Here is a 27,360-nt window from a genome sequence, read left to right as displayed (position 1 = left end):
GGAGACTACTGGCACCGATCAACAGCAGTTATCATAGTGATTGTACTCTTATAGCGTTTTCGTCTTATTTCTGCCACACCGCTTGCGGAGCATAGCTGGTAGAGCAAGTATACGGAACATCCCGGTTTATAGTCGTGCCGTTCGGCCTGGAATCTAGTTTACTGGAGTAGAATTGTGACAGTGTTGAGTCCGGCCTTGAACTGAACCCCTATAGCTAGTGAAGACGTGTCTGGAGACGTCTCGGACAGACGTGGGATACCAACTTGATTTTCGACGGCCGTACGGCCCAACAACCAAAATTGATCGCCACTTCTCTTTGTGGTAGGACCCCTCGGATTGCCACGTGCATCATCCTTACAGCACAGCGGTACATCGACAGTATTGTAAACCCCGTTTTGTTGTCCATCATGGCAAGCCACCTTGGGCTTACATTTCAGCAAGATAATGCCCGCCCGCAGACGGCGAGAGTTTCTAGTGCTTGTCTTCACAGTTGCCAGCTCTTTCTCTAGCCAGTAGGGTCATCGGATCTTTCCCCAGTTGTGAACGTATGGAACATTATGGGCAGGACCCTCCAAATAGATCGGAATTTTGGCAATCTAACGCGTCAATTGGACGTAATATCTCTCAGGAAGGCACCAACAACTGTGTCAATCAATTCCAAGTCAAATAACTGCTTGCGTAAGTGCTGGAGGTGGAACAACGTGTTAGTGAATTGCTCAATTTGTGAAGCTCTTTCTGTAGAATAAATCAACCAGTTTTTCTGAAAAAAAATTTTTCTTCTTCTCAGGATGTATTTCCATTACAGCTTGACAAGTATGCCACGTCAATCCAGACTCATATTTGGTGTGCTTTGTCAGAGATTGAGAGACAGACTAGATTCCGTATGCGTACTATGCACTTTGAGTTACATCTGCAGCTACATCTACGTCTATTGTTCTGATGCGACGTCCATTGGAGTGGCGCAATCGTATTTTCATTCAGCAACCGGTGATAACGCTTTTCACGCATTGTACTGGGAGATTGCGAAAGCCTTTATAAGGCCCCGTTGATATCAGCTCCCGACGACTAGCGACTGGCGCCATCAGCGGGCAGTTATCTGTCTGATCTAGATCGTCGCCAGAGTTCCCCAGCGGCTGTTGTGGCGGACGCAGCTGTCAGATACCGGCACAATGAGGTTCCACTTCCTGCTGTCGGCGCTACTCGCTTTGACTGTGACTACAAGCGCGGTGAGTCTGGAAACCATTGGTGTCGAAACAGCTATGTCACATATATCAAGCCTGTTATCAGCTTATAATGTTATCAGCTTATAATGTTTCGTTTAGACATAATGTTACTGGTCCAGCAAAATGAGTTGCAATACAGTGGCTTCGGAAACTTGCAGTGCACGCGGCTATGGTCTACGAATTTAGATTACGTTGGAATTGGAATTTCAAATAAAATTTGCAGAAAAAGAGTTGGCAGAAATTTTTTTCACAGATACGCGATTGTGTTCTTAATTAGTTATTGTTGCGTAACAATTGTTTGGTTCAATTGACGAAATCTACTGAATGCGTTGTGTAGTGTTTAGATCGCCGTAGGAAGAGGGGATCCCAGTACAGTACGAACTCCTTCCAGACATAGACGAGGCTAACTTTACGAATATTTATTCAAAAGAGCCACTTTCATTCGTCTGCATTGAAAAATCGCTCAGAACGCACTGTCTCTCCTTTCTGACAGTGCAAAGATTCTTCACTCTACGTCGACCAGTCCCTTGTAGAAATAGATGTCCCCACTTGTTCAATCTGCTTTTGAATTACAGTGCTCTCAACTGAGGGACGTATTTTTCTTGTTGAACATATGTTTCGACAAAGCGATAAATACTCAAATTTAGTGCAGGGGCCAATTGCTGCAAATTCTAGGACACAGCTGTACATCATCGTAATGCGGTTTGTCGACTTACTGAGAAATTTCTAGAGTCTCAGTGGAAGACACGAAGTTGCTGCCTTGGTACAAGAAACCCTAAGCACAAGAAAGATATCTGACTTGCAACGCCGCATAAGGTGTCTAGGCAAACACTGAAATTGATCCCTTGTAAGATAACGGCAGGGCAAGAACTGGAAGAAGCAAATCAGAAAAAGCGAATCCGTCTATTATTGAGATCAATACCATCAATATTCTTGCAGTCACCTTCTATATAGACGTGGCGTGGTTTTACCTCTCTGGTCATATCAGCACACAAAACATATGATTATGGTCAAAGGACAATCCTCGTCCTGTGATTGAAATGGAGCTGCATGATCAGAAAATCTGAGTGTTGGCAGCAATACGCAGATGCTGCATTACAGGGCTTTTATCTTTTGAAGGCACCGTGAACAGTGAACGATATTAATGATTCTCGAGTTCATTAAGCCAGATAAAGGAAGACGAAACCAACTGTACAAGGTGTCAACTAGATGACACTACTGCACACACAGCTAATAATATCAAGCGTCTTCTGAAGAAGTTTTTCCGTGGAACGTGCCATCTCAAAAAATTTTGTCCCCCCCCCCCCCCCCCTCGGTCGACGGACCGTACTCCATCAGACTTTTTTCTTTAGCGAGCAGTAAAATCTGGTATAAATCGCAACCACCCAAGCACTCTTTGTAACTTAAAAGCTGAAATATTGCGTACGAGAGAAGCATACAACAATCGGATTTGCATAAGTTTTCCAGCGAAATTAAACGGGTTCTAACTTGCATAGCCGCCCGTAGACTTCATTTCGACATATGTTGTAACTCCACAGCAACTTTCCGAAGACGGTGTATAAAATATTCTGGATAGGAATCAACGTAATTTACGCTAGCCTTCTGAAAATTTGTATTTCTTCCGCGACGCAGACCTTCACAAAGATGCTCACAAATACTCAGTACCCAATTATATATCTTCATTTTATTTTTTGCCATGTGCACTCGGTATCAGTTATTTTTTTAGATCTTTACCAAAGTCTTTCTAGGGAGATGTTCTTTTTGAGGTTGTCGGTAAAAGCAGCTTTAATGGTTGTTTATCGGATCCACCTCTGGCTGTTATATCGTTCGCCCTATTCCACATCAATACAAAATATCCAAATAAGCTCACCGGACACAAAATTACTCACCCCTAGAGAAATCATAACAAGCATCATTTAATACCGTGTAATTCCGCCACTGGACTTGAAAACCGCTTGGATTCGGTTAGTATGTGAGTCCAAAGGGTTGTGCAGGTAAGTTGCATCCAGATTTAGCCACTCGCTGAGGATTTGATCGCGCAGTTCCACCAAACTGTACGAATCCTGATGCTGGCGTTTTACCCGGTGTTCCGATATGTCACACAGATTTTCTTTGGATATCAAGTCAGATAATTCTGGTGATTTTGCAGCCCAGTCGAGATGTAATAGGGTGAGGGAGTGTTGAGAAAACGAGTCACTTCTAGCCCGATGAGCTTTGGTATTGTCGTCTTGCGCCTGTCTGAACAATGGACCCTTGCAAAGTGACCAACTTCACATGTTCGTTGGATGCAATTCCCGTCGCAATGTTCTCTTTCCAACAGTTTGGGCTGGATCACCATTCACCAGTTGCAGAAAGTGGTATCGGGTTTGGGCAGGATCTTTTACCGATCACAATTGTAACTTCGTGTATAGTGTCCACGTGTGTTACACCACTGTTTGTAGATACACTAAACACTCCTCCGAGCAACTTCATATTCCTTACATCTGTGGCCGCGGCCAAACAAGACTGTCATGTCCATGCATTTACCCATGTTTACGTACAGTGTCCGTTTGGAACATAAATGTCTCACTGATCGCTAATGCCTTATGCACACGTAGAGGCAGTCCATGCGCAGTTGAAAACGTGTCTCGATCGCTGCATCATTTGTAAAGGATTAACGATTCATCTGTGAGAGCGCACTGGATTGACAACTTTTTCGTCCAGTGAACTTAACCTCTGTTCTAAGGACAAGAACTTGTCAAGTAATAAGGTCAATAGAAATAAACCGAATTTATTAACGCTTCTTGGTTCAAATGGCTCTAAGAACTGTGGGAATTAACATTTGAGGTCATCAGTCCCTTGGAACTTAGAACTACTTAAACCTAACTAATCTAAGGACATCACACACATCCATGCCGGAGGCAAGATTCAAACCTGCGACCGTAGCAGGAGCGCGATTCCGAACTAAAGTGCCTAGAACCGCTCGGCCACAGCGGCCAGCTTTAACGCTTCTTGAGTAGATTAAAAAAATATTCTTCATCCATTCATTGTTTATAAGTCAAATATTTATTCCCGAACTAGCTCTTAAATTCTCAAGCTCATATTACACAAACATCCTAAATATACATACACGGAAAAATCATAACACCAAAAAATCGTTAATGTACAGTAGTGAAATTTCTGAAATACATATTTATGTGTTAAACATTGCAAGATCACAGGTCAATGAAAGTGCGAGATGCCGTTGCAAATTTGAAATGGAACATTAATAAATGGTGTAACAGCCGACATGTTGAATGCAAGCACGCAAACGTGCGTCCATTGTGTTGTACAGGCGTCCGACGTCAGTCAGTGGGATGAAGTCGGTCGGTCAACACAGGGACGGTTTATGCTGGTTGTGGATGACGTTGGTGTGGTCGTCAGATGAAGCCCCACGTGTGCTCGATTGGAGACAGATCTGGGGATCGTCCAAGTCAAGGCAAGATGTCGACACTCTGTAGAGCATGTTTGGCTACAACAGCGGCATGTAGGAGCGCGTCATCCTGTTGGAAAACCCTCCTGGAATGCTGTTCATGTGTGGGACCACAGCAGGTGGAATCACCAGACTGACGTACAAATTTGCAGTCAGGTTGCGTGCGATAACCAAGAGAGTGTTCCCGCTGCCATACGAAATCGCACCCCAGATCACAACTCCAGGCGTAGACGCTGTGGGTCCAGAACGGAGACAGGTTAGTTTCGTGCCGTCATCATCAGAAAACAAACCTCAAGCTTCTCCTCGAATGTGCTCTCAATAGATACCTCTGAACTCGTAAATATCGGGGGTTTTGGGTCCGTGGAATGTACACCATAGGTTGTCTGGTTCGGAGCTATCATTTAAGTAACTGATATGTGACAGTTAGTTGTATCACTTTAATGACAACTACTGCTCAAATTGCTGCTGCAGGTTCATTACAATGCACCAGAGCCGTACGCTGAACACAATAATGTTTCCCTCTCGGTAGTGCCACGGCCGTGGCCGTCCGGGGCCCGGTTTTCTTGCGACCATACATCCTCGTGACTACCATTGCCAGCACTGAATACAGTGGAAGCATTCCTGCCAAGTCTTTCTATAATATCACTGGAGGACCATCCCAGCTTCTCGTAGTCCTATTACACGACCTTGGTCAAACAAAGCGAGGTGTTGATAATGGCGCCTTTGTCGATTTAAATGCATTCTTCACTAATATCAACTCACTATGTCCAATCTCAAAGGTAAATAATGCTCACAACAGTTACAACTTGTGTTTAAAGCAAACCTGATTTACATCCTTACAGTGGTGCTACTAGCGCCACACTTATGCGACTGGCGTGAAATCTGAATAAAAATCATCTTTCTGGTGTAGAAACAGGCCTACCAACTTTCGTTTGTATGAGAAAACTCCACCTCCACAGCCAACTCTGTGTTGCGATTTTTTCCCGTCAGTGTAGGTAGCACATAGATAAATTATCTTACACTTCATATCAGCCTTTCACAATGGAAAATATTCGTGTCGCTAATAGCAATATCAGTTTTTGCTCTCTCTCGACCTATACAGTTTTTTTGCAACTCTTCAAATATTCACTCGCAGAATGAAGAATTCACGATACTGTTGAAACATTCCTAATAATAGCTGACGTCACACTACCGATGTCTGAGCGGTTACTGACGAAATATTTCTAGCACGGCCGGCACGGGTAGCGCGGTACGACCCCTCACTGACACGTCTTACCTAGAACCCCTCGGGCCCAATTGCAGGCAAACCCAACTCCCTATTGTTGCCGAATTGTAGTCATTATCGTATGTATATCAGTAGGCGTCAGCCGTTAATGAAATCCCCAGAAGCAGAGACAGCGAAATTACCGAGAGACCAAAGATTCCGAATACGTAGTTCATGCGAAACCCAATTCACTACTTACTCACGTTACTCCTGAAAGCCATGGATCAAGCCGTATAGGTGCAGTATTTTCTGTCTTCCAAAAAGCATTTAATACGTACCGCACCCACGCTGATTGACAAAAACAGATCACATTGGGTTGTTGTGGATTTCATTTCAAAGACTGATTTGATGTAGCTCTCCATGCTACTCTGTTCTGTACAAGCCTCTTCATCTTCGAATAACTACTGCACCCCCCCCCCCCCCCCCACACACACACACACATTTTACTTCCCTCCAATACTAAACTGGTGATCCCTTGATGTCTCGGAATGTGTCCAGCCAACTGATCCCTTCTTCTAGTCAGGTTGCACCACAAATTTGATTTCTCCCCAGTTCTATAGAGCGTCTTCTCATTAGTTACGTGATTTACCCATCTAAACTTCAGCATCCTTCTGCAGTACCAAATTTCAAAATCTTTTATTCTCTCCTTGTCTAAACTGTTATCGTCCATGTTTCACTTCCATGCACAGCTATACTCCATATAAATACTTTCAGCAACGACTTCCTAACACTTGAATCTATATTCGATGTGAAGAAATTCCTATTATTCAAAAAAGCTGTTCTTGCCATTGCCAGTCTACAGTTTATATCCTCTCCAGTTCAGCCATCATCAATTATTTTGCTGTCCAAATAACAAAGCTCATCTACTTTTTAAGTTTCTCATCTCCTAATCTGATTCCGTCAACACCACCTGCTTCAATTCGAATACATTCTATTACCCTTGTTTTGCTTTTGACGATGTTCATCTCATATTCTCCTTTCATTGCATTCCCATCAACTGGTCTTCCATGTTCTATGCTGCCTCCACAGTACTACAAAGTCAGAGGGAAACCTCAACCACACTGAGTATCAAATGAAGTTTGTCACTGGATGCAGAGTTTCTTGATAGGGTGGATGCAGTATAGATGCAGTTTTTTATCTGAGTTGGAGAGACGTCGACAGATGTAGAACTAACTTCATGTGCTCCCATGGAAGTGCCCAGGGATGTGACCCTTGCTGTTCATATAGAATATTAGTGACTTGGTGCATCATGTTAATGTCCACACACTTTTTTGCAGATGTATAACAGTTGTCTATAATGAAGTAAGTCTGGAACAGTTCCGCAGATATTCGGTAAGAGCTTACTACGTTTACGAAGTCTTGCAACTTGGTTTAAATGTTTAGAAATACAAACTTCCACACTGACAAATTCAAAATCGTACTGTCCTAAGCCTATATTCTCACTAAGTCACAACAGGAATCAGTGAACCTATATATAAATATCTGATTGCAGTAATTTCAATCGATATCAAATGAAATGATCACATAGGTTCAGTCAGAGGTAGAACACACACACATACGCCCAGTCGGAGGTAAAGGAGATGGCAGACCTTGTTTCATTGGTAGAATATTTGGAAAATACATTTTGCATACAAAGGTGATTGCTTACAGAGCACTCTGCGACTCATCCTAGAAGTCCTGTGGGATGCATACTAAAGGGGATTCTGGGTGTACACAAAGAAGGACAGCGCCTTCCTGTGCTGTGTCCAGTGTCTGCTCTGTTTCTTCTAAATTCTAGAATATGAAGCTACCTTGTATACGAGTTTTCGCCGTAATGCACTGGGCTGCAGTCTTCTTAACCATGCTCCAGGACTAATGAAGTATCAAGTGAAGTTACTCTTAGTGGCAGTGTATGCACTGCATGAAAGTAAAACTTTATGCACGACGGCTAGAGTGTAGAAAAGCAACGAAAGAGAAACAGGACTCATGTAAAAAGTAGGAGAAACATGGGGTCCAGAGGAACTATAAGAATCATTTCTGCTGTGTACCACCAAAAGTGCCTACAACATTATGTTAAACATGATTGTTTAAGAAAAGAAATTAGTTGCAGAAGACATCACTTTTCATACTTTCACAAATGCAAGACTGAACCAGCAGCTAAAGCAAAGTAACTCCAAATATGAACAACATAGATACTAGTACTGACTTCTAAGATTGTAAAGGTAAAGCTTAAATTGTAACAATGATCACGAATCTTAACTGTCGTGTAAACTCAAAGATTTCAACCTCACTGAGTAGTTGCGGCATTGCATGAAACCTCTGGGACAGCAACCATATCATGTGATAACTATTTTCGTACGTTGTACGACCTTACAATTGGCTGGACACACTGATGTCTCCTACAACTATCACATTACTTACTGTCGCAATGATCACTATCGTTTTACAATCGCTCAGTGGGGATAACTGCTGCAAGGATGAAATTTACTGTTCTCGTATGATGTACTTTCAGCTTCTCAACCATTACAATTTAAACTCCAGTCAATAGCTCCTGCGGGTAACTGAGAGAGTAATAACAAGGGACAAGGAAGATTTTTCTGAACGATGAACTATGTTGAAACTTAATTTCCATTACTTTGTTTCCCCTTTCCTGTTTCAGGATGACGAGCTACAAGTTAGGCGACTGCGGGCTGCTGTGACTACTCACCACGAAGGCGATGTGGCTGGACGCAGCAGCAACTCTCGTCTCATGCCAGGTAGTATACCCCTTGGGATAGGAGCCATTTGTATACCAATAGGAGGATCTTCTTAATGTCACAATCCCACAGTACAAGATCAAAGTATGAATACTACACACTTATTCCTCGTTAAGTAAATAGAGCAAATGGTCTCGTTCTTTTTGCATCTGAAGTGGTCTTCGGTGGGCCTTAAATGGTTTAGTTTAGGGGCGTTTCCTTAGAAAACTGCAAAAAATAGTTTTTGTATCATTTTTTGTACCAGAAACGGGCCGCGGATTCCGATGCAGCCATGCACAGAAAATGGCTGAAATTTTTAAGATATATTCCTAAGAACCACATCTCGAACAGCTTCGAAAATTTTCTTGATATCTTCATTCATTCACGAACACAAAGATTCAAAGTTATCCTACTTCTACATGTAAAATACGCACATAAAATCCGGTATGAGATGAAATTTGAATAATAAATAACTGCAGAAAATGGCTTAAATTTTGACGGTATATTCTCTAGACACTTATCTAGGGGTTCCAGCTTCCCGTTCTTTATTATTAGATCATCGTCGGTTTCTTAGAAAATCGTAGAAAAAAGCATTTTTTTCGGCCTTTTTCGTACCAAAACAGAGCGGCGGATTCCAACACGACCACCAATAACAAACAGCTGAAATTTTTAAAACATATTCCTAAGACCCTGATCTCAAACAACCTTGAATTTCTTTTACATTTTTATCTGTTTTCGATATGCAGACGTTCAAAGTTATTAGCTCGTGGACTGTTCCTTAGAGAACGTTTAAAAAAGCGTTAACTTATCATTTTTTGGTACCAAATCTATGCCACTGATTCCAAAACAACTGCGTATAGCAAGTTGCTGTAATTTTTAATGTGTATTCGTAAGATTCCGATCAGAACAACCTCGAAAAATTTCTTTATATCTTTATCCGTTTCCTAGGTACGGAAGTTTAAAGTTACCTTACATGTAATAGCAAAATATGTGGGTAAAATTCAGGTGAGACGAAATCTAAACAGTAAAAAACAGCTCTAAATAGCTAAAATTTTAAAGTTATATTCTCTATGAACTTCTCTAGACGTTCCATCTTCCCGTTTTCAAAAATCATTATGGGTTATCGATAAACACCCAAGTGCTTTCTTCACTTCTACATCGTCATGATGAGTACTCTGTGGACACTCCCGTCTTCCAAGATGACAACGGCCACATTGACAAGGATATGCACACACGTTCCTGGTCTGAGTAATACTCAGATACCCTATAGCATCTCGCCCGGTCCACTCACCGTAACAAATGTCTGGGACTATTTGGAACAGTGGGTGAAACGCAGCAGTCAACAAACTGTCGCAACCGTTTGCTACCTCCGTGGAATCCTATCATCAAGTAGTGGCTTCAGTTGGATATGGAATACCTGAATAAATTTGTGTGCTCTCTCCGTCGCCTGTTTTAGCCCACCGTCAAGGCTAGAAGCGGCTTTACTCCGTATCACCTCATGTCTTTATTGTCCAGTGTGTTTACCTCCGCTGTCTTCTTCTTATTCGAATGGGCCTACTTTGGATCACGCTTGTTCAAATGTTGGGCTATGATCTTTGCCTTGTACTGTCGCATCCTCTACCGATGTAACTCCTTTCTTTCTTCTGTACTGGGGGTACGTTTATTTCGGGGCTTCTCCTGAAATCCTCGGATTTCCTTCATGGTCTCTCAGACTGTTTGTTCTAGAGATTAGTTATTCCCAGTTCTTTAAAGTACTTTTCAGTTTCTGTCAGCCAAGAGGTGCGAACCTTCTTGCTTTGCCAGAAAGTCAACAGACGGTTGGTCAGTCTGTTTGGAGGCAATCTTGCAACGTTGCTATAGAAAGCTAACCTTCTTTTTCTTGCATAGTCAGAGAGCCTCTCAATATGTTCGTAGAACTTCGAGGTATGTCGCCTTCTGAATTCCCCATCTTCCTCTACCAGGCCTAGGCTCTTGGTGAAGGTTCTCCTCTCTGACTTCCAATTCCTTTATCGGACCTCTCCGGTTCATGAAAATACATTCCGTAGCTTCTGGTCATATGACTGATGTATAGTGCTTAAGTTTTAGGTTGCGTGACAGACATTTTTTGTTGTAAGTGTTCAGAGTCAGTCGATAGGCTAGTTCCAACTTGTTGACTCACATGGATAATGACGTTTTTTCTGATAAGTTAGGTTCAATCCATTCGCCGAGATCCTTTACCTTCTCAGTCCTTTTGATGTTTCCCTGGTCTAGTAACATCTCTCTGTTAGTTTCTTTGACGTTGATGAAGAACACTCTGTTTTGCCAGCGACACTTTGCACCCTGAACACTCAAATTGGTCAGTTCCTTGCGTCATTCTCTCTAAAACTTTTCGAGGACACAGTTGATGAGAAATGGGGAGTGTCCATGCCTTTGTCTCACTCCAGTTTTTATCTCGAAGCTTTTTGAGATCTCACCTCTAAATTTCACCTTTAAATAGATGCTGGTCATGGTTTCTAGAATGAGTTTGCAGGAGAAATGCGCACCATCACGTTTTCGACTTTGATAAAGGTCGGATTGTAGCCTATCGCGATTGCGGTTTATCGTATCGCGACATTGCTGCTCGCGTTGGTCGAGATAAAATGACTGTTAGCAGAATATGGAATTGGTCGGTTTAGGACGATAATACGGAACGCCGTGATGGATCCCAACCGCCTCGTATCACTAGCAGTCGAGATGAAAGGCATCTTATCCGCATGGCAGTAACGGATCGTGGAGCCACGTCTCGATCCCTGGGTCAACAGATGGGGACGTTTGCACAAACAGTTCGACGACGTTTGCTATCGGCTCGGAGACCATGACTGCGGTTGCTCTTGACGCTGCATCACAGACAGGAGCGCCTGCGATGGTGTACTCAACGACGAACCCGGGTGCACGAATGGCAGAACGTGATTTTTTTCGGATGAATTCAGGTTCTGTTTACAGCATCATGATGGTCGCAACCGTGTTTTGGTGACATCGCAGTGAACGCACATTGGAAGCGTGTATTCGTCATCGCCATACTGGCGTATCACCCGCCGTGATGGTACGGGGTACCATTGGTTACACGTCTCAGTCACTTCTTGTTCGCATTGACGGCACTTTGAACAGTGGACGTTACATTTCAGATGTGTTACGACCCGTCCCTCTACCCTTCATTCGATCCCTGCGAAACGCTACATTTCAGCATGATAATGCACGAACGCATGTTGCAGATCCTGTACGGGCCTTTCTGGATACAGAAAATGTTCGACTGCTGCCCTGGCCAGCACATTCTCCAGATCTCTCACCAACTGAAAACGTCTGGTGAATGGTGGCCGAGCAACTGGCTCGTCTCAATACACTAGTCACTACTCTTGATGAACTGTATTATCGTGTTGAAGCTGCATGGGCAGCTGTACCTGTACGCGCCATCCAAGCTTTGTTTGACTCAATTCCCAGGCGTATCAAGGCCGTTATTACGGCCAGAGGTGGTTGTTCTGGGTAGTGATTTCTCAGGATCTATGAAACCAAATTGCGTGAAAATGTAATCACATGTCAGTTCTAGTATAATATATTTGTCCAATGAATACCCGTTTATCATCTGCATTTCTTCTTAGTGTAATAATTTTAATGGCCAGTAGTGTATTTTGTTAAGTGTTTCTCTATCAAGGGAGTCGTAGGCCTTCCTGAGATCAACAAAGGTGACAACCAGATTGCAGTTTCTCATCATGGAATATCCCAGTACAGTTTTAACGTTGAGGACCTGCTCAGCACAGGACTGAGTCTTCCTGAAGCCTTCCTGATGTTCTCTCAGTTGTGATTACCTATAAATGACCGGATATAGTTGGATCGTGTAGGATGTGGTTAATTATACTGGAGTAGCTGTTATGAGGTCTGGAGAGTGCGCAAAGCGTGCAGTAAACGGTTTGTTTCTGACGACAGGTGGGGCAGGCGCGGCGTGGTCCCTTTCGCGGTTGCGCAGGCGATCCGGCGGTCGCATCATCAACGGCGCCGACGCCACGGACGGGCAGTTCCCGTGGCAGGCGGCCATCCGGCTCGACCGCTTCGGTTTCTGCGGCGGCTCTCTCATCTCGGACAGCGCCGTCCTCACCGCCGCGCACTGCGTCGACGGGTGAGTCTGACACAGGGGTTCCCAACCTCTCTGACACCGCTACCCCCTAGTGTCATCAAATATTCGCTACGAATTTCCTCTCAACCCACCATCACCGACACTAGCGACTAACTCAACTTTAGAATAATACTGTAATGACGCCTTGAGGCGTGACGACCTGGTGCAAGTTTTTCGACTGGGCGCCACTTCGTCAACTTGCCTGTACCTGACCTAACGCACGTAGGAGTTTTTGCACTCTAAAACCGGTCAGAACTCGACATCGCCAGACTACATTAAAACCCTTTCAAAGGTGTTAATCTTCAAGGTCAATAAACTGCCCGTCTTTCGGCAGCCAGAACCTTACACGAGGCGCACACTGACTGTTACAATGGCAATCGTAAGCCAGATATAGTGGGAATTACAAGTTCTCCTCCTTGCGCTCTTGTCTGTTACCTTTATTTCCCCATCTTTTGTGGTTATTCTTAGATAAAAACACTTTTACTGAATACTGAAATGAAAGGTATGTACTTTATCTTATATCGTACATTTATTATTTTATTGTATTTCTACAGATATTTTTGTTACCTCCCAATTCTTGAGATTGCCGGCCGGAGTGGCCGAGCGGCTCTAGGCGCTACAATCGGGAACCGCGCGACCGATACGCTCCCAGGTTCGAATCCTGCCTCGGGTATGGATGTGTGTGATGTCCTTAGGTTCAACTAGTTCTAAGTTCTAGGGGACTGATGACCTCAGAAGTTAAGTCCCATAGTGCTCAGTGCCAACTCTTCAGATTTTAATGTTTCCATTTTCGTCTCGGGTCTTGTCCAGTTATATTTCTTTTACAGTCATCAAATTTAGACCGATGATAATCGTTTAACACATCTGCCATTAATTCAAAGTGAGATGTTAAATCAGTTAAACTATTGCAACATAGCACTTTTTCGTTGTATTTAGCAATGCTGATGAGGCAACACACGTAGTAGACTTTTTTCTCTTCGCGAATCACTGGCCTCAATGCTGGATTTAGTGATGAAACGATTCAAAGTAATCTCGGAAGTGATGTCGAGTGGCAACACAATTGATACTGAGAAATGTGATGCCTTTGCTCGAAAAACTGGAAAAATGTACACAAATTCGTACGGCTGGTATGCTACGTCACCAACTCTTCACAAAGTTTTAATGCATGGTACCGAAGTCGCATCTAAAGTAATTCTACCTATAGGCCAATAATTGTCGCAGGAACAACTAAGGCTTGCAATAAGCACATACTGGAATAAAGGATAAATTTTGCTCGTACATTTTCACGTGTGAGTTGTAACAGAGGAGTACTACACAGATTGTTACTAAATTCAGATCCCATCTAAGTTGTATCAGGGCAAGGCATAATTTTAAAAGCGGCCCATTTTCGGAAGAGGTAATCAGTGTAATGGTCGCGAGTAAACCATCTTTACCTCCAGACGAAAATGATACCGACGAAAGAACAAAGCAAGGCGCAGATGACGACGATGGCCAACAGCTTGACACTCAATAAAGACATACTGCTGTCAAATGGTGTGGGTAAGGCCTCTTTCATTAACTGCCTTGCTTCTTCCAATGAACATTTAGATCCAATATTCTCTACAACATGTCAAGTTTATACATTTTGTGAAGAAACAAATAATTAAGGTCAAATAAAGTATTTCATTTGATCCCATTGCGAAAAAAAGCATAAAATAATTTTAAGCAGTTTTTAAGTTCAAAAATGGTTCAAATGCCTCTGAGCACTATGGGACTTAACATCTATGGTCATCAGTCCCACAGAACTTAGAACTACTTAAACCTAACTAACCTAAGGACATCACACGACACCCAGTCATCACGAGGAGTTTGTAAGTGCAAACACTCCTACGTGCAACGGCCTGTCCCATACAGCCATCCACCCAAATACTAACTGGACCCGACGTTGTTTCACTTCGGCGATCAGCCGAGAACTAGCGCATTCAATGTGACAAAACCGCTGAAAAAGAATTTTATTTGAACACGTTTATTTTAAAATGACCGAAGATGAACGATATTTATGTTTTGTTAGTGTTTTATTAAATCACGAACTAATGAGTAACTGAGACAACTGCTAGTATTTATGTCTAACAAACTTTTTTATAGAATGATGAGCCATTCTCAGTGCACATCGAGTATTACCTACAATTCCTCTTCAGGAAAGAAAGCTAATTTCCACATTGAGGGTAGACATCCCTGGACCCCATTTAAACTGAAACCAGTTACAATATCTGCATCATTCTTACTGTTTGTAAATTACTTCATTGTTTTCTTCCGAACTTACAGAAAGTGGAAGACTACTGGCTGCCAAAGCTTTCTGTCTGACTATTATCACTAATAATAACAATAATGATGATAATAATAATAGCACTGTGTAGCCTCTATAGCAACGTAGTAACCATTACATACTCACTGTTGTGTTGTCAATTAGTTCCCTTACCTCTTGCGAAAAGAATAATGAAGCAATTTCTGGTCTATTGTGTGAACTACCTACAACTCAGCGAAAGCGCTTGCATGAGGGATTTAAGCATATGTGAGGTATGGTTCAAAGTACGAAGATGTATGTATTGGATGGACTAACTGAGGAAAATGTTGATGCATTCGCTTCAAAAGATATAGCCTCCACCTCCTTGTGTCATATGTTAACCCTAATATTGAAAGAAATGTGATTATTGGTAACTTATTTAATATTATGAATTCTTTACAGACGAATGGAAAAACTGGTGGAAGCTGACCTCGGGGAATATCAGTTTGGATTCCGTAGAAATATTGGAACACGTGAGGCAATACTGACCTTACGACTTATCTTAGAAGAAAGATTAAGGAAATGCAAACCTACGTTTCTAGCATTTGTAGACTTAGAGAAAGCTTTTGACAATACTGGAATACTCTCTTTCAAAGTCTGAAGGTGGCAGTGGTCAAATACAGGGAGCGAAAGGCTATTTACATTTTGTACAGAAACCAGATGGCAGTTATAAGAGTCGAGGGGCATGAAAGGGAAGCAGTGGTTGGGAATGGAGTGAGAAAGTGTTGCAGCCACTCCCCGATGTTATTCAATCTTTATATTGAGCAAGAAGTAATTGAAACAAAAGAAAAATTCGGAGTAGGTATCAAAATCCATGGAGAAGAAATAAAAACTTTGAGGTTCGTCGGTGACATTGTAATACTATCAGAGACAGCAAATGACTTGAAAGAGCAGTTGAACAGAATGGACAGCGTCTTGAAACGAGAATATAAGATGAATATCAACAAAAGCAAAACGAGGATAATGGAATGTAGTCCAATTAAGTCGGGTGATGCTGAGGGAATTAGATTAGGAAATGAGACACTTAAAGTAGAAAAGGAGTTTTGCTATTGGGGGAGCAAAATAATTAATTATGGTCGAACTAGAGAAGATATAAAATGTAGACTGGCAATGGCAAGGAAAGCGTTTCTGAAGAATAGAAATTTGTTAACATCGAGTATTGATTTAAGTGTTTGCAACTCGTTTCTGAAAGTATTTGTATGGAGTGTAGCCATGTATGGAAGTGAAACACGGACAATAAATAGTTTGGACAAGAAGAGAATAGAAGCTTTCGAAATGTGGTGTCACAGAAGAATGCTGAAGATTATATGGGTAGATCACATAACTAATGAGGAGGTATTGAATAGAATTGGGGAGAAGAGGAGTTTGTGACACAACTTGACAAGAAGGGACTGGTTGGTAGGGCATGTTCTGAGGTATCAAGGGATCATAAATTTAGCATTGGAGGGCAGCGTGGAACTGAAAACCGTAGAGGGAGACCAAGAGATGAATACAGTAAACAGATACAGAAGGATGTAAGTTGCAGTAGGTACTGGGAGATGAAGAAGCTAGCACAGGATAGAATAGCATGGAGAGCTGCTTCAAACCAGTCTGTGGACTGAAAACCACAACAACAACAACATGTAATCAGCGTTACAGTCTCATGAAACAGCAATAACAGTAATGATCTTTTTTAAAATCACACAATCGAAACCTTTCGTTCTTTCCCCTTAGAACTTTTCTTTTCACCCCTTCGGAGGTAATTCTAGGATGGGGACCACCGGTCTACCATCACTGCATCCCGTCGCTTAAACCCACAGCCATGGACGCGGGCCTCTACATGAACGCTACTGAAAATTAGTTTCAATAGGGAACTGTAATGGGTCTGTCTTCGTTGCACCAATAGCTTTCTTTGTTTTAATACAACTTAGTTCGTTGTAAAAATGAGAAGTCTGAACAAGTGGAACAGACGTGACTTTGTGGAAGTGCATGTGGATGCTCTACCAAGTAGGTGCCCGCATCTCGTGATCGTGCGGTAGCGTTCTCGCTTCCCGGCGGGGTCAGGAATTTTCTCTGCCTCGTGATGGCTGGGTGTTGTGTGTTGTCCTTAGGTTAGTTAGGTTTAAGTAGTTCTAAGTTCTAGGGGACTGATGACCATAGATATTAAGTCCTATAGTGCTCAGAGCCATTTATACCAAGCGGGTAGCCGAAAAATATGATGCATAAGGATTGATCGGTAGAACTAGAGGGGCCGGCCGCGGTGGCCGTGCGGTTCTGGCGCTGCAGTCCGGAACCGCGGGACTGCTACGGTCGCAGGTTCGAATCCTGTCTCGGGCATGGATGTTTGTGATGTCCTTAGGTTAGTTAGGTTTAAGTAGTTCTAAGTTCTAGGGGACTTATGACCATAGATGTTGAGTCCCATAGTGCTCAGAGCCATTTGAACCATTTTTTAGAACTAGAAGATAATATAATACAGTCACTAAAGCCAGTAGGAATTCAATAGTTTAATGAAGCGAGAGCCCACAGCATTCATAAATATTTCGTAAATGACATTTCCGTCGAAAGGAAAGCATCATACCTGAAATCTGTGATTATATTGCTTCGATTAGAAGTTGTAATGTGCCAGCTTCAAATGGCATTGGGCCCATTTTATTCACCTCTAATATTTCTAATTTGCACTACAGCACTCAATGTATATGCTTGATTACGGCAAACAGTGGAAACTGCAATCAGTATTAATAAACATATTAACAGCCATAAGTGCCATTTATCATGTTCAGCATGATTCCATGTGATATCTTCGGGATTCCAAAGAAGTACGGGAAGTCCATCGGCTAAGAGATTAGTGGATCTGGTATCCAAAGCCTATGAAACAGAAGACACATTACATAACTTTCAGAAACGCATTATCTTTACACTACTAAACACACAACTTAATGATATTAACAATCAGCATAATATGTCGAACCTTTGACTTCTTGAGTGGAAGAATGCAGAAGTAGTTAAACATTACAAAGATACTGCGGAAAGATCAGTTTGGTATAAGAAGGCATGAAGGTATCAGAAAAGCAATTATGAATTTTTACTTAATAATGAAATGAACAAAAAGGAGAAACCTAAAAGCTTTCATAGCACCTGTAGGCCTAGAGGAAACTTTAAGGCACCTCAAATTAACAACAGCCAAGGAAGCGGAATGTATCGAGGATAGTATGTTGTGTTTATATGTCTCAGATTTGACATGGATTGATTTAAGAGTGGCAAGAGAAACGGAAATAAGAGTGGCAGGATTATGTAAACAATGCTGCAGGTTCCTTACAGGAAAACTGTATCTCAGTACATGACATACAATCAAATTTGTGTTATACTATGAAGAAGATCTTAAGTACTTATAGATGAGCAGCTCTGTCTAATATTACATGGTTTAAGTGTATTACTTTTTCGTAGTGTAGTTAAGCTGACCAAACTTATCATCGCAGGAAACAGCACTTTTCCAGAAAAATCTTGAACCTGTGCTTGTAAACTTCATGTTTGTCACGAATAAACTTCATCTGTTACGGATGCCTAAGCAGAATATACCAGTGTACTTCAGGTAGTAATTAAAGACACGTTCACAAAATATAAATTTTTCTTTCGTCTTCACTGTATGAACGCCATTGTTTCCTATAAAAAAGTTCTCGTTACCACCACCAAATCTCAAAAGGAGTAAATGTACTGCAATGTTGGTGTCAGAATACCCAGCTCGTTAAGTACACGTATGTACGAAAACTACTACCCTCTACCAAAAATGTGTCCCCCCAAAAATTGTCTTATATACAGAGTGGTCAGAAACAATCCGTAAAGCTTGTAAGGGTATTGCAGGCTATATTGTGCTGAGAAGTATTTATGAAGAAAAAATTCAATACGTTGCGCCGTTTCTAAGTTAGTTAACATTGAAGCTAATCAGAACGTTACACGCGCGAATTCAAGCGGCCCGCTAGAGTCGGTGTCCGCACACGAGTTTTTGTTTAGTTTCATAAAGCCGAACAAGAGAGTGATACAAAAACTGGACATGGTAAGCTAGTAAAAGTCTACCCCGAGCCACAAGTTGTCGTGTTACCTCGGGCGCTGTTGTCTTCGCAATGAGATGAACTGACACAACGCTATCTGTCAGGCCGGTTGCGTTTGTATGAGCTACGGCCTGATTGGCTAGCTTCAATACTAATTAATTCGGTAACAGCGCAGTGTATCGAATTTCTTTTCATAGCAATTGTTTCTCAGCAGAACATTCTTACAAGCTTTTCGCTCTGTTTCTGACCACCTTGTATAAAGAATCATTTTCTAGCCATGTGACGACTGTGGACAATATTCGTCCTGGAACTGTTTGTCCACCACACATTTTTTCCCAAGTGCCTTCTCCAGCAACGTAGGCAGATGATTTCCTGTGAATTTTGAAAATTAGGAAAGCCATATTTGCAGGACTGGAGCGCTGACCACTAGCAGGTTTTAAAACAACGCACACTTCACTGCAAAATGAAACATTCACTCTGAAGTATTCTAATTGCAAAGAAAACGACATTCGGCTTCTTCAAGTTGTTCTGAGTGTACAGCTGCCTCAAATATTCGACATTCTATCTCCATCTTATATTTCGTTAATCTTGGCACATAATAAATTTCATGTTATTGCTACCAGACTTTTTCGTAATATCCTGGACGTAATAGCTTCTATAGAAATTATGAGTTAATCCATTAACCGACAACCACGAGTTGACTGTGTCCAGAGTACAATTTGTCATTTTATTCAGTATCTGACATGAATTTCTTACATTGCCGATCGATTCATATGGAGAAAATCTATTCATTACACCGATCGTTTTTCTTTCAAAAAATGGTTCGAATGGCTCTGAGCACTATGGGACTCAACTGCTGTAGTCATCAGTCCCCTAGAACTTAGAACTACTTAAACCTAACCAACCTAAGGACATCACACACATCCATGCCCGAGGCAGGATTCGAACCTGCAACCGTAGCAGTCGCACGGTTCCGGACTGCCCGCCTAGTACCGCGAGACCACCGCGGCCGGCTCGTTTTTCTTTGTTTGACACGTCATCACCATAGGTATGGATCTACGTGCCACTTGGTGATGAATTCTGTACATTGTGGAGTGAGTCTTTGTTTGACACGTCATCACCATAGGTATGGATCTATGTGCCACTTGGTGATGAATTCTGTACATTGTGGAGTGAGTCTTTGTTTGACACGTCATCACCATAGGTATGGATCTACGTGCCACTTGGTGATGAATTCTGTACATTGTGGAGTGAGTCTTTGTTTGACACGTCATCACCATAGGTATGGATCTACGTGCCACTTGGTGACGAATTCTGTACATTGTGGAGTGAGTCTTTGTTTGACACGTCATCACCATAGGTATGGATCTACGTGCCACTTGGTGATGAATTCTGTACATTGTGGAGTGAGTCTTTGTTTGACACGTCATCACCATAGGTATGGATCTACGTGCCACTTGGTGATGAATTCTGTACATTGTGGAGTGAGTCGTATGCTCAGCCATCCTCTTTGAAGCGTAAAAAAATACAATATCAGTGAGATTCATGACATAACTGTCATGGAGTACTAGTTTGGCAGTGATGCTGAAAAGCTCAGTGTCGACCTCGACAGACACACAGTAACACGGCCATTGAAAATGTTTAAGTTAGCCTCTTTGACAGAAATACTACAGACGGCTCACGCAAAGTGATGGTCCCAATCTGAACGACTAAGTTTCATGTACTCGATGGGCAATAAATTGGTGAAGGCGCACGAAGCTAGCCATCAGCTTTCAGTGCATATTCGGACGTGCTGTTACACAGGGTGACAACATTCGTGGTGACGCTGGGCACGGTGCTGGTGACGGGAGACGCCAAAGACGTGACGGTGACGACGACGAGCGCCGCGTGGCACCCGGACTACTGGACGGACGAGAAGACGGCCGACAACGACATCGGCGTCGTGCTCCTGGGGCAGTCCGTCTCCTTCACAGGTGACAGCCGCAGGCTGCGGAGCCTCCGGCACTGCGCGCTACCTGCACACCCTCACCTGAACATAACACGGCCGTGCTCATTACGTACACTGTTAAAATCTATCACACATCTTCCGAGTAATGACGGGCTATCGCTAACCACATTTCCGTTATTGCAGCCGCTAAATCGGTACTCGTCAGCAGTTACAAAGTGATAATTTTGCCAGAAGAGCTGTAGCATGACTGAGGCTTCCAATGTTTATGGTCATACAATCTTATACAGGGTGGTCCATTGATAGTGACCGGGCCAAATATCTCACGAAATAAGCATCAAACGAAACAACTACAAAGAACGAAGCTCGTCTAGCTTGAAGGGGGAAACCAGATGGCGCTATGGTTGGCCTTCTAGATGGCGCTGCCATACGTCAAAGGGATATCAACTGCGTTTTTAAAAAATAGGAAACCCCATTTTTTATTATATATTCGTGTAGTACGTAAAGAAATATGAATGTTTTAGTTGGACCACTTTTTTCGCTTTGTGATAGATGACGCCGTAATTGTCACAAACATATGGATACATCAGCATCGATTGCACCAGCAATTGCATGGCGACGACTTTGAACGTTGTGTACAGTTCTGCCACTGGGCACAAGATAAATTACGGGACGATGACAGATTTTTTGCACGAAGCGTCATTCATCAACAGCAGTAAAGTAAACTGGAATAATATGCACTACTGGGCAACTGAAAATCCACGATGCCTGCGACAAGTGGAACAATAACGACCTTGGTGGGTTAATGTATGGTGCCGCTTTATGGGAGGGAGGATAATTGTTCAAATCAAATGCGTGTGAAACTTTATGGGACTTACCTGCTAAGATCATCAGTCCCTAAGCTCACACATCACTTAACCTAAATTATCCTAAGGACAAACACAAACACCCATGCCCGAGGGAGGACTGGAACCTCCGCCGGGACCAGCCGCACAGTCGCTGACTGCAGCGCCATAGACCGCTCCGCTAATCCCGCACGGCGGAAGGATAATTGGCCCCCATTTTAAGGCGGCAATCTATACGGTGCAGTGCATGCTGATTTCCTATGCAATGTTCTACCGATGATACAACAAGATGTTTCATTGCATGACAGAATGGCGATGTACTTCCAACATGATGGATGTTCGGCACATACCTCGCGTGCGAAAATGGCTCTGAGCACTACGTGACTCAACTTCTGAGGTCATCAGTCGCCTAGAACTTACAACTAATTAAAGCTAACTAACCTAAGGAAATCACACACACATCCATGCCCGAGGTACGATTCGAACCTGCGACCGTAGCGGTCGCTCGGTTCCAGACTGTAGCGCCTAGAACCGCACGGCCACTGCGGCCGGCAGCTCGCGTGCGGTTGAAGCGGTATTCAACAGCATATTTAATGACAGCTAGATTCGTCGTCGAAGCACCATACCATGGCCCGCACGTTCACCGGATCTGACATCCCCGTATTTCTTTCTGTGAGGAAAGTTGAAGGATATTTGCTGTCGTGATCCACCGACAACGCCTGACAACATGCGTCAGCGCATTGTCAATGCATGTGCGAACATTACGAAAGGCGAACTACTCGCTCTTGAGAGGAATGTCGTATTGCCAAATGCACTGAGGTTGCCGGACATCATTTTGAGCATTTATTGCATTAATGTGGTATTCACAGGTAATCACGCTGTAACAGCATGCATTCTCAGAAATGATATGTTCACAAAGGTACATGTATCACATTCGAACAACCGAAATAAAATTTTCAAACGTACCTACATTCTGTATTTTAATTTTAAAAACCTACCTGTTACCAACTGTTTGTCTAAAATTGTGAGCCTATGTTTGTGACTATTACAGCGCCATCTATCACAAAGCGGAAAAAGTGGTCCAACTAAAACATTCATATTTCTTTACGTACTACACGAATATGGAATAAAAAATGGGGGTTCCTATTTAAGAGAACGCAGTTGATATCCGTTTGACCTAAGGCAGCGCAATCTAGGGGGCCAACCATAGCGGCATCTGGTTTCACCCTTCAAGCTAGACGAGTTTCGATCTTTGTAGTTTTTTCGGCATATCAGTCATATCACCAACAGTCGGCCAGAGCAGCTTTAGGACTGAAACGTCACTGACGGATTTGTTAATCAGCTGCATACACACCAATTAGCCCACGTTCGAAGTCTCTGAGCCCTCCTGGCCGACCCATCCCGCTGACAACCCCTCTACTGACAAAATAATTGTCCCTGAATTATTTTATAGTCGCGGGCCTGTCTCTCGTGGCATCAAGTAGCCAGTCTGCATTACGATAAAGTATTTTAATACGTTTGATCAAATAGTGTGTCTATACTCATGCAGTTTTCTATAGTGGTTACTGTCAGTTTCCTTTTATTTTCATCCTTGTTACTATCTCAGTCTTTACTATACATTTCCCACAAACAAAAATCGAACTTTTTACGGCAGTGGAACTTATAGGTTGGTGCATAAGTTCTTAGTGTTTTTCTATTAGTTTGATAAACTCAACAGTTGCTTATAACACCGTCTTTAGTCATCAATTTGAAGTCATGTGGAGAAAATCCTCGAGCCTTTTCCGAGTGTATGTTCATCCGCAAAAGAAGTTCCTTGAAGGTTTTTCCATAAAGAGCGAGAAAGGTGAAAATATGAGGGCGCAAGATCAAGTGAATAAGGTGAGTATGGAATGGTTTCGCATTCCAACTCCTGTATAGCGTTTTTTGTCGGCCTAACAGAATGGGGGAGGGCGCTATTGAGGAGTAGTGTCACTATAAGCAGGTCCGCAGCTCGTGGTGTCGCGGTCGCGTTCTCGCTTCCCGAGCACGGGGTCCCGGGTTCGATTCTCGGCAGTTAGGGATTTTCACCTGCGTCGAGATTACTGGGTCTTTGTGTTGTCCTCATCATTTGCCAGCACGGTAGCTCAGCGTGTTCGATCAGAGAGCTGGCTGGCCTCTGTAATAATAAAAAAAAAAAAATAATAAAAAAAAAACTGAGTGGAAGGATCAACAAACGAACTTGGCCGGATGTCATGCGACGTCCGCAACGAGCAAATACAATAATCAAAAACGAACAGAAGGGGAAAAAAGTGGTCAGCGTGAAGGACTGCCGTCCTACGAGCTTGGGTTCTATTCCCGGCTGCGTCGGAGATTTTCTCCGCTCAGGGACTGGGTGTTGTGTCGTCATCGTCATTTCATCCTCATTCGGCACGCAGGTCGTCCAATGTGGCGTCCAATGTAATAAGACCTGCACCGAGGCGGCCGGACCTGCCCCGCAAGGGGTCTTCCGGCCAATGACGCCAAACGCTTATTTCATTTCATTTTCCTGGTCGTTGTTCTTGGACTGCGTCTACAAGACGTCTCAGTTGTTGACAATGAATGTCAGCAGTGATGGTTACACCTCGGGGGAGCAGTTCGTAGAACACCGCACCGTCGCTGTTTCACCAGATGTATGACGTTACCTTTTGTGGATGTGCGTATTTCTTTGTACGGGGAGCTGCTGCTTTGTTTGGGCTCAGTCATTCCTTTCCTTTCCTTACGTCAGCATATGAAATGAAATGATCGTGTCGCATTGTTGACCTAGAGGCCCTATCCGCTGAAGTTCGTCCGCCGGGAAGCAAGTCTTATTTCAGGTGACGCCGCATTGGGTGACTTGCGCATTGGTGATGATGAGATTATGATGAGATGATGATGAGGACAACACAACACCCAATCCACGAGCGGAGATAATCACCAACGCAGCTGGGAATCGACCGGGCCCACTGCATGGTAGGCAAACACGTTACCTCTCATCTAAGGAGTCGGACGATGTTAGCATAAAGACGCCATTTCTTATTACCAGTAACGATACAGTATAGGAATGGTCAGTTTTGTTCACGAGCCAATTGATACGAGCAAACAGAGATGCACGTACGCCCAACCGCTGACTTTCCGATTTTGACTTGGAACAAGCGGTACTTGTACACTCAATTCTTCAACCATGTCCGTTGCATGCAAATATCGCACGATGGTGGATGGTCACAGTTCATTTGGCTGTTCTCCAGTACACTAACGCGGATCATTGTAGGTTAATGCGTTTAAACGACATTCATCAAACGTGAAGGTCTTACTGAACTTGGATAGTCAATACTGTGAAAACGACCCTCCTTAAAACGTGGAAACTATTTTCTTTGTGTTCTGTCCACTGCCATTATCCCTATACCGGGCGCAAATGTTTCTGCTATCACTCCTCTATTGAACTCAAACAGAAGAATACGTCTGAAATATTCTGATCCCGATTTCTCCACTTGACTTGCCACTTTCTAGAGTCCGCAACTCCACTCACTATCCCCAAATGACAAAATGACATTATGTAAACTCGAACATCAACAGTGAACTACAAATAAAAAATAGCAATCGGTAAATAAACCCATAGAAACCGGAATGTCAACATTCAAATCAAAAAATGGTTCAAATGGCTCTGAGCACTATGGGACTTAACATCTATGGTCATCAGTTCCCTAGAACGTAGAACTACTTAAACCTAACTAACCTAAGGACATCACACAACACCCAGTCATCACGAGGCAGAGAAACTCCCTGACCCCGCCGGGAATGACATACAAATGAAAAACGTAATTAACTTATGCACCAACCTAATACATCTGTCATAAAATTGTAACTTACCCTTCCTTTTGACAGTCTGTTATTTAAACTAGTCTTGAACAGCGTATTCATCGGCCATTTGACACTCGCCACCTTTGGCATGTTCCATTATGTGAAATTTTTCAATCCCATTGACGGCTCTATTAAATGAAAAAGTTTCTCTTCCGACGGCAGGAAGCTGAAGGCGAATGTGTTGATTACAAGTATGATTTATGGGAAAGTACTATGGTTGGCACCCTGTAGATATACTTAACTTTTCTGTTACCACCACATGACTTTCTTTTACTTACATGTTGCAATACGCGTCTGGAGAAATGATTCCCATTTTTAAGTACGTTTTCTTCTGTGTAGTATTCCATTTTTGTAATGTTTTTGGTGTGTGAAGCTCTGCAGTGTTCTGCTGACTTCTCTGCAATGTATAAAAACACTCAATTTTTACTTGATTGTCGATCTTTATGAATAGTTGGTGCAGAAATTTGGAAGAATTTGTACTTGTAGTTTTCTTATGGCGCATTTGTGGAAAGTTCGATATACATTAAACATTACACACATTTCTCTGTGCATGACATACATAGCCAATAAATTTTTTATAAATAAGCAATTACATAAATGATTTAGATTTAGTCAACAGAGATGGTTTTATATCTCTTCTGAAGAGTACAATATCTTCTAGTACAGATGGTATTTATATTAACAGTCTGGATCATAATTTGCTTGTTCCTATGCATTACTATTTTATTTAAGTATATTGTCTAAACAGATGAAGAAACTTACTGATGCACTTCAAAGTCTTTCGTTTAATATTTCACCATCATATTTTCTATAATGTGAATATATCTCCAGTTCTAACACATCCATTTTATACCCTTTATTTCGTCAATGGAGTACTCTGACATTTTGTTCTACTTTTCCCAATGGCTATCCTGTATTACGTATGTTTATGGCTGTTGTTGATGTGTTTTTGTTGTGTGTGTAAGCTTTAATATGCTATGTTTGCTTGGCGTAAAAATCTCGGTCTATTTGTACTAGGTAGAACATTTAGCATTCTTGGCATGTTACTTTGTATGTTCCAGAATCTTAGTACAGGCCATTATTGTACTGTACGTTATGTATTAGTTTATGTTGCAGTTTTTTAGATATAGAAAACACAATTTTTGCTTTGCGATTTTTGAAAATATCTGCTGTCTTCTTTGATATATTACCAATAATATTATGTTACGTATATATATTTGTTTTTGTCTTTTTTCTGTGGTGTGGTTTGCCTTTCGGCCTTTCATTACTTTGTCTAGGACTGTGTCAAGCACAGAAGCAGTATAATCATTGGCATCTGCAGTATGTTTCATTATGTTACTTTCCTGCTGCGTGTTTTCTTGGTTTCAAGATATTTTAGTTGTCCTATGTAATACTGACCTGTATGCAGCCTGTTTATGGAAATTTTGGAAAGATTGTAAGTACAAGCATGTTCTTCCGAATTTCACCTTTAACTGTGCATAGAGATTGATAATGAAATAAGAAATTTGACTTTTACATACATTGCGTTAAAGTCAACAGAATACTGCAGAGCCTCACACTTCAGAAAACAGCACGAGAAAGGAAAAAAA

General features: G+C 42.4%; 1 protein-coding gene across 1 annotated transcript in view; it reads left to right on the top strand.

Moving 5' to 3' along the window:
* The first annotated feature begins 1,060 nt into the window (after positions 1-1,060).
* Positions 1,061-27,360, top strand: part of LOC126326355 (brachyurin-like) — a 49,608-nt gene continuing 23,308 nt past the window's right edge. Inside the window, exons 1-4 of the mRNA XM_049995634.1 lie at positions 1,061-1,226; positions 8,577-8,673; positions 12,592-12,781; positions 20,930-21,099. Of these exons, the coding sequence (XP_049851591.1) occupies positions 1,170-1,226; positions 8,577-8,673; positions 12,592-12,781; positions 20,930-21,099 (514 nt within the window). The 5' untranslated portion in view covers positions 1,061-1,169. The remainder of the gene's footprint in view (positions 1,227-8,576; positions 8,674-12,591; positions 12,782-20,929; positions 21,100-27,360) is intronic.

This window comes from Schistocerca gregaria, chromosome 2 (genome assembly GCF_023897955.1).
Source record: "Schistocerca gregaria isolate iqSchGreg1 chromosome 2, iqSchGreg1.2, whole genome shotgun sequence".
Lineage (NCBI taxonomy): Eukaryota > Metazoa > Arthropoda > Insecta > Orthoptera > Acrididae > Schistocerca > Schistocerca gregaria.
Note: the sequence above shows the minus strand (reverse complement) of the source record. Positions and strands in the feature narration are given on the sequence as shown.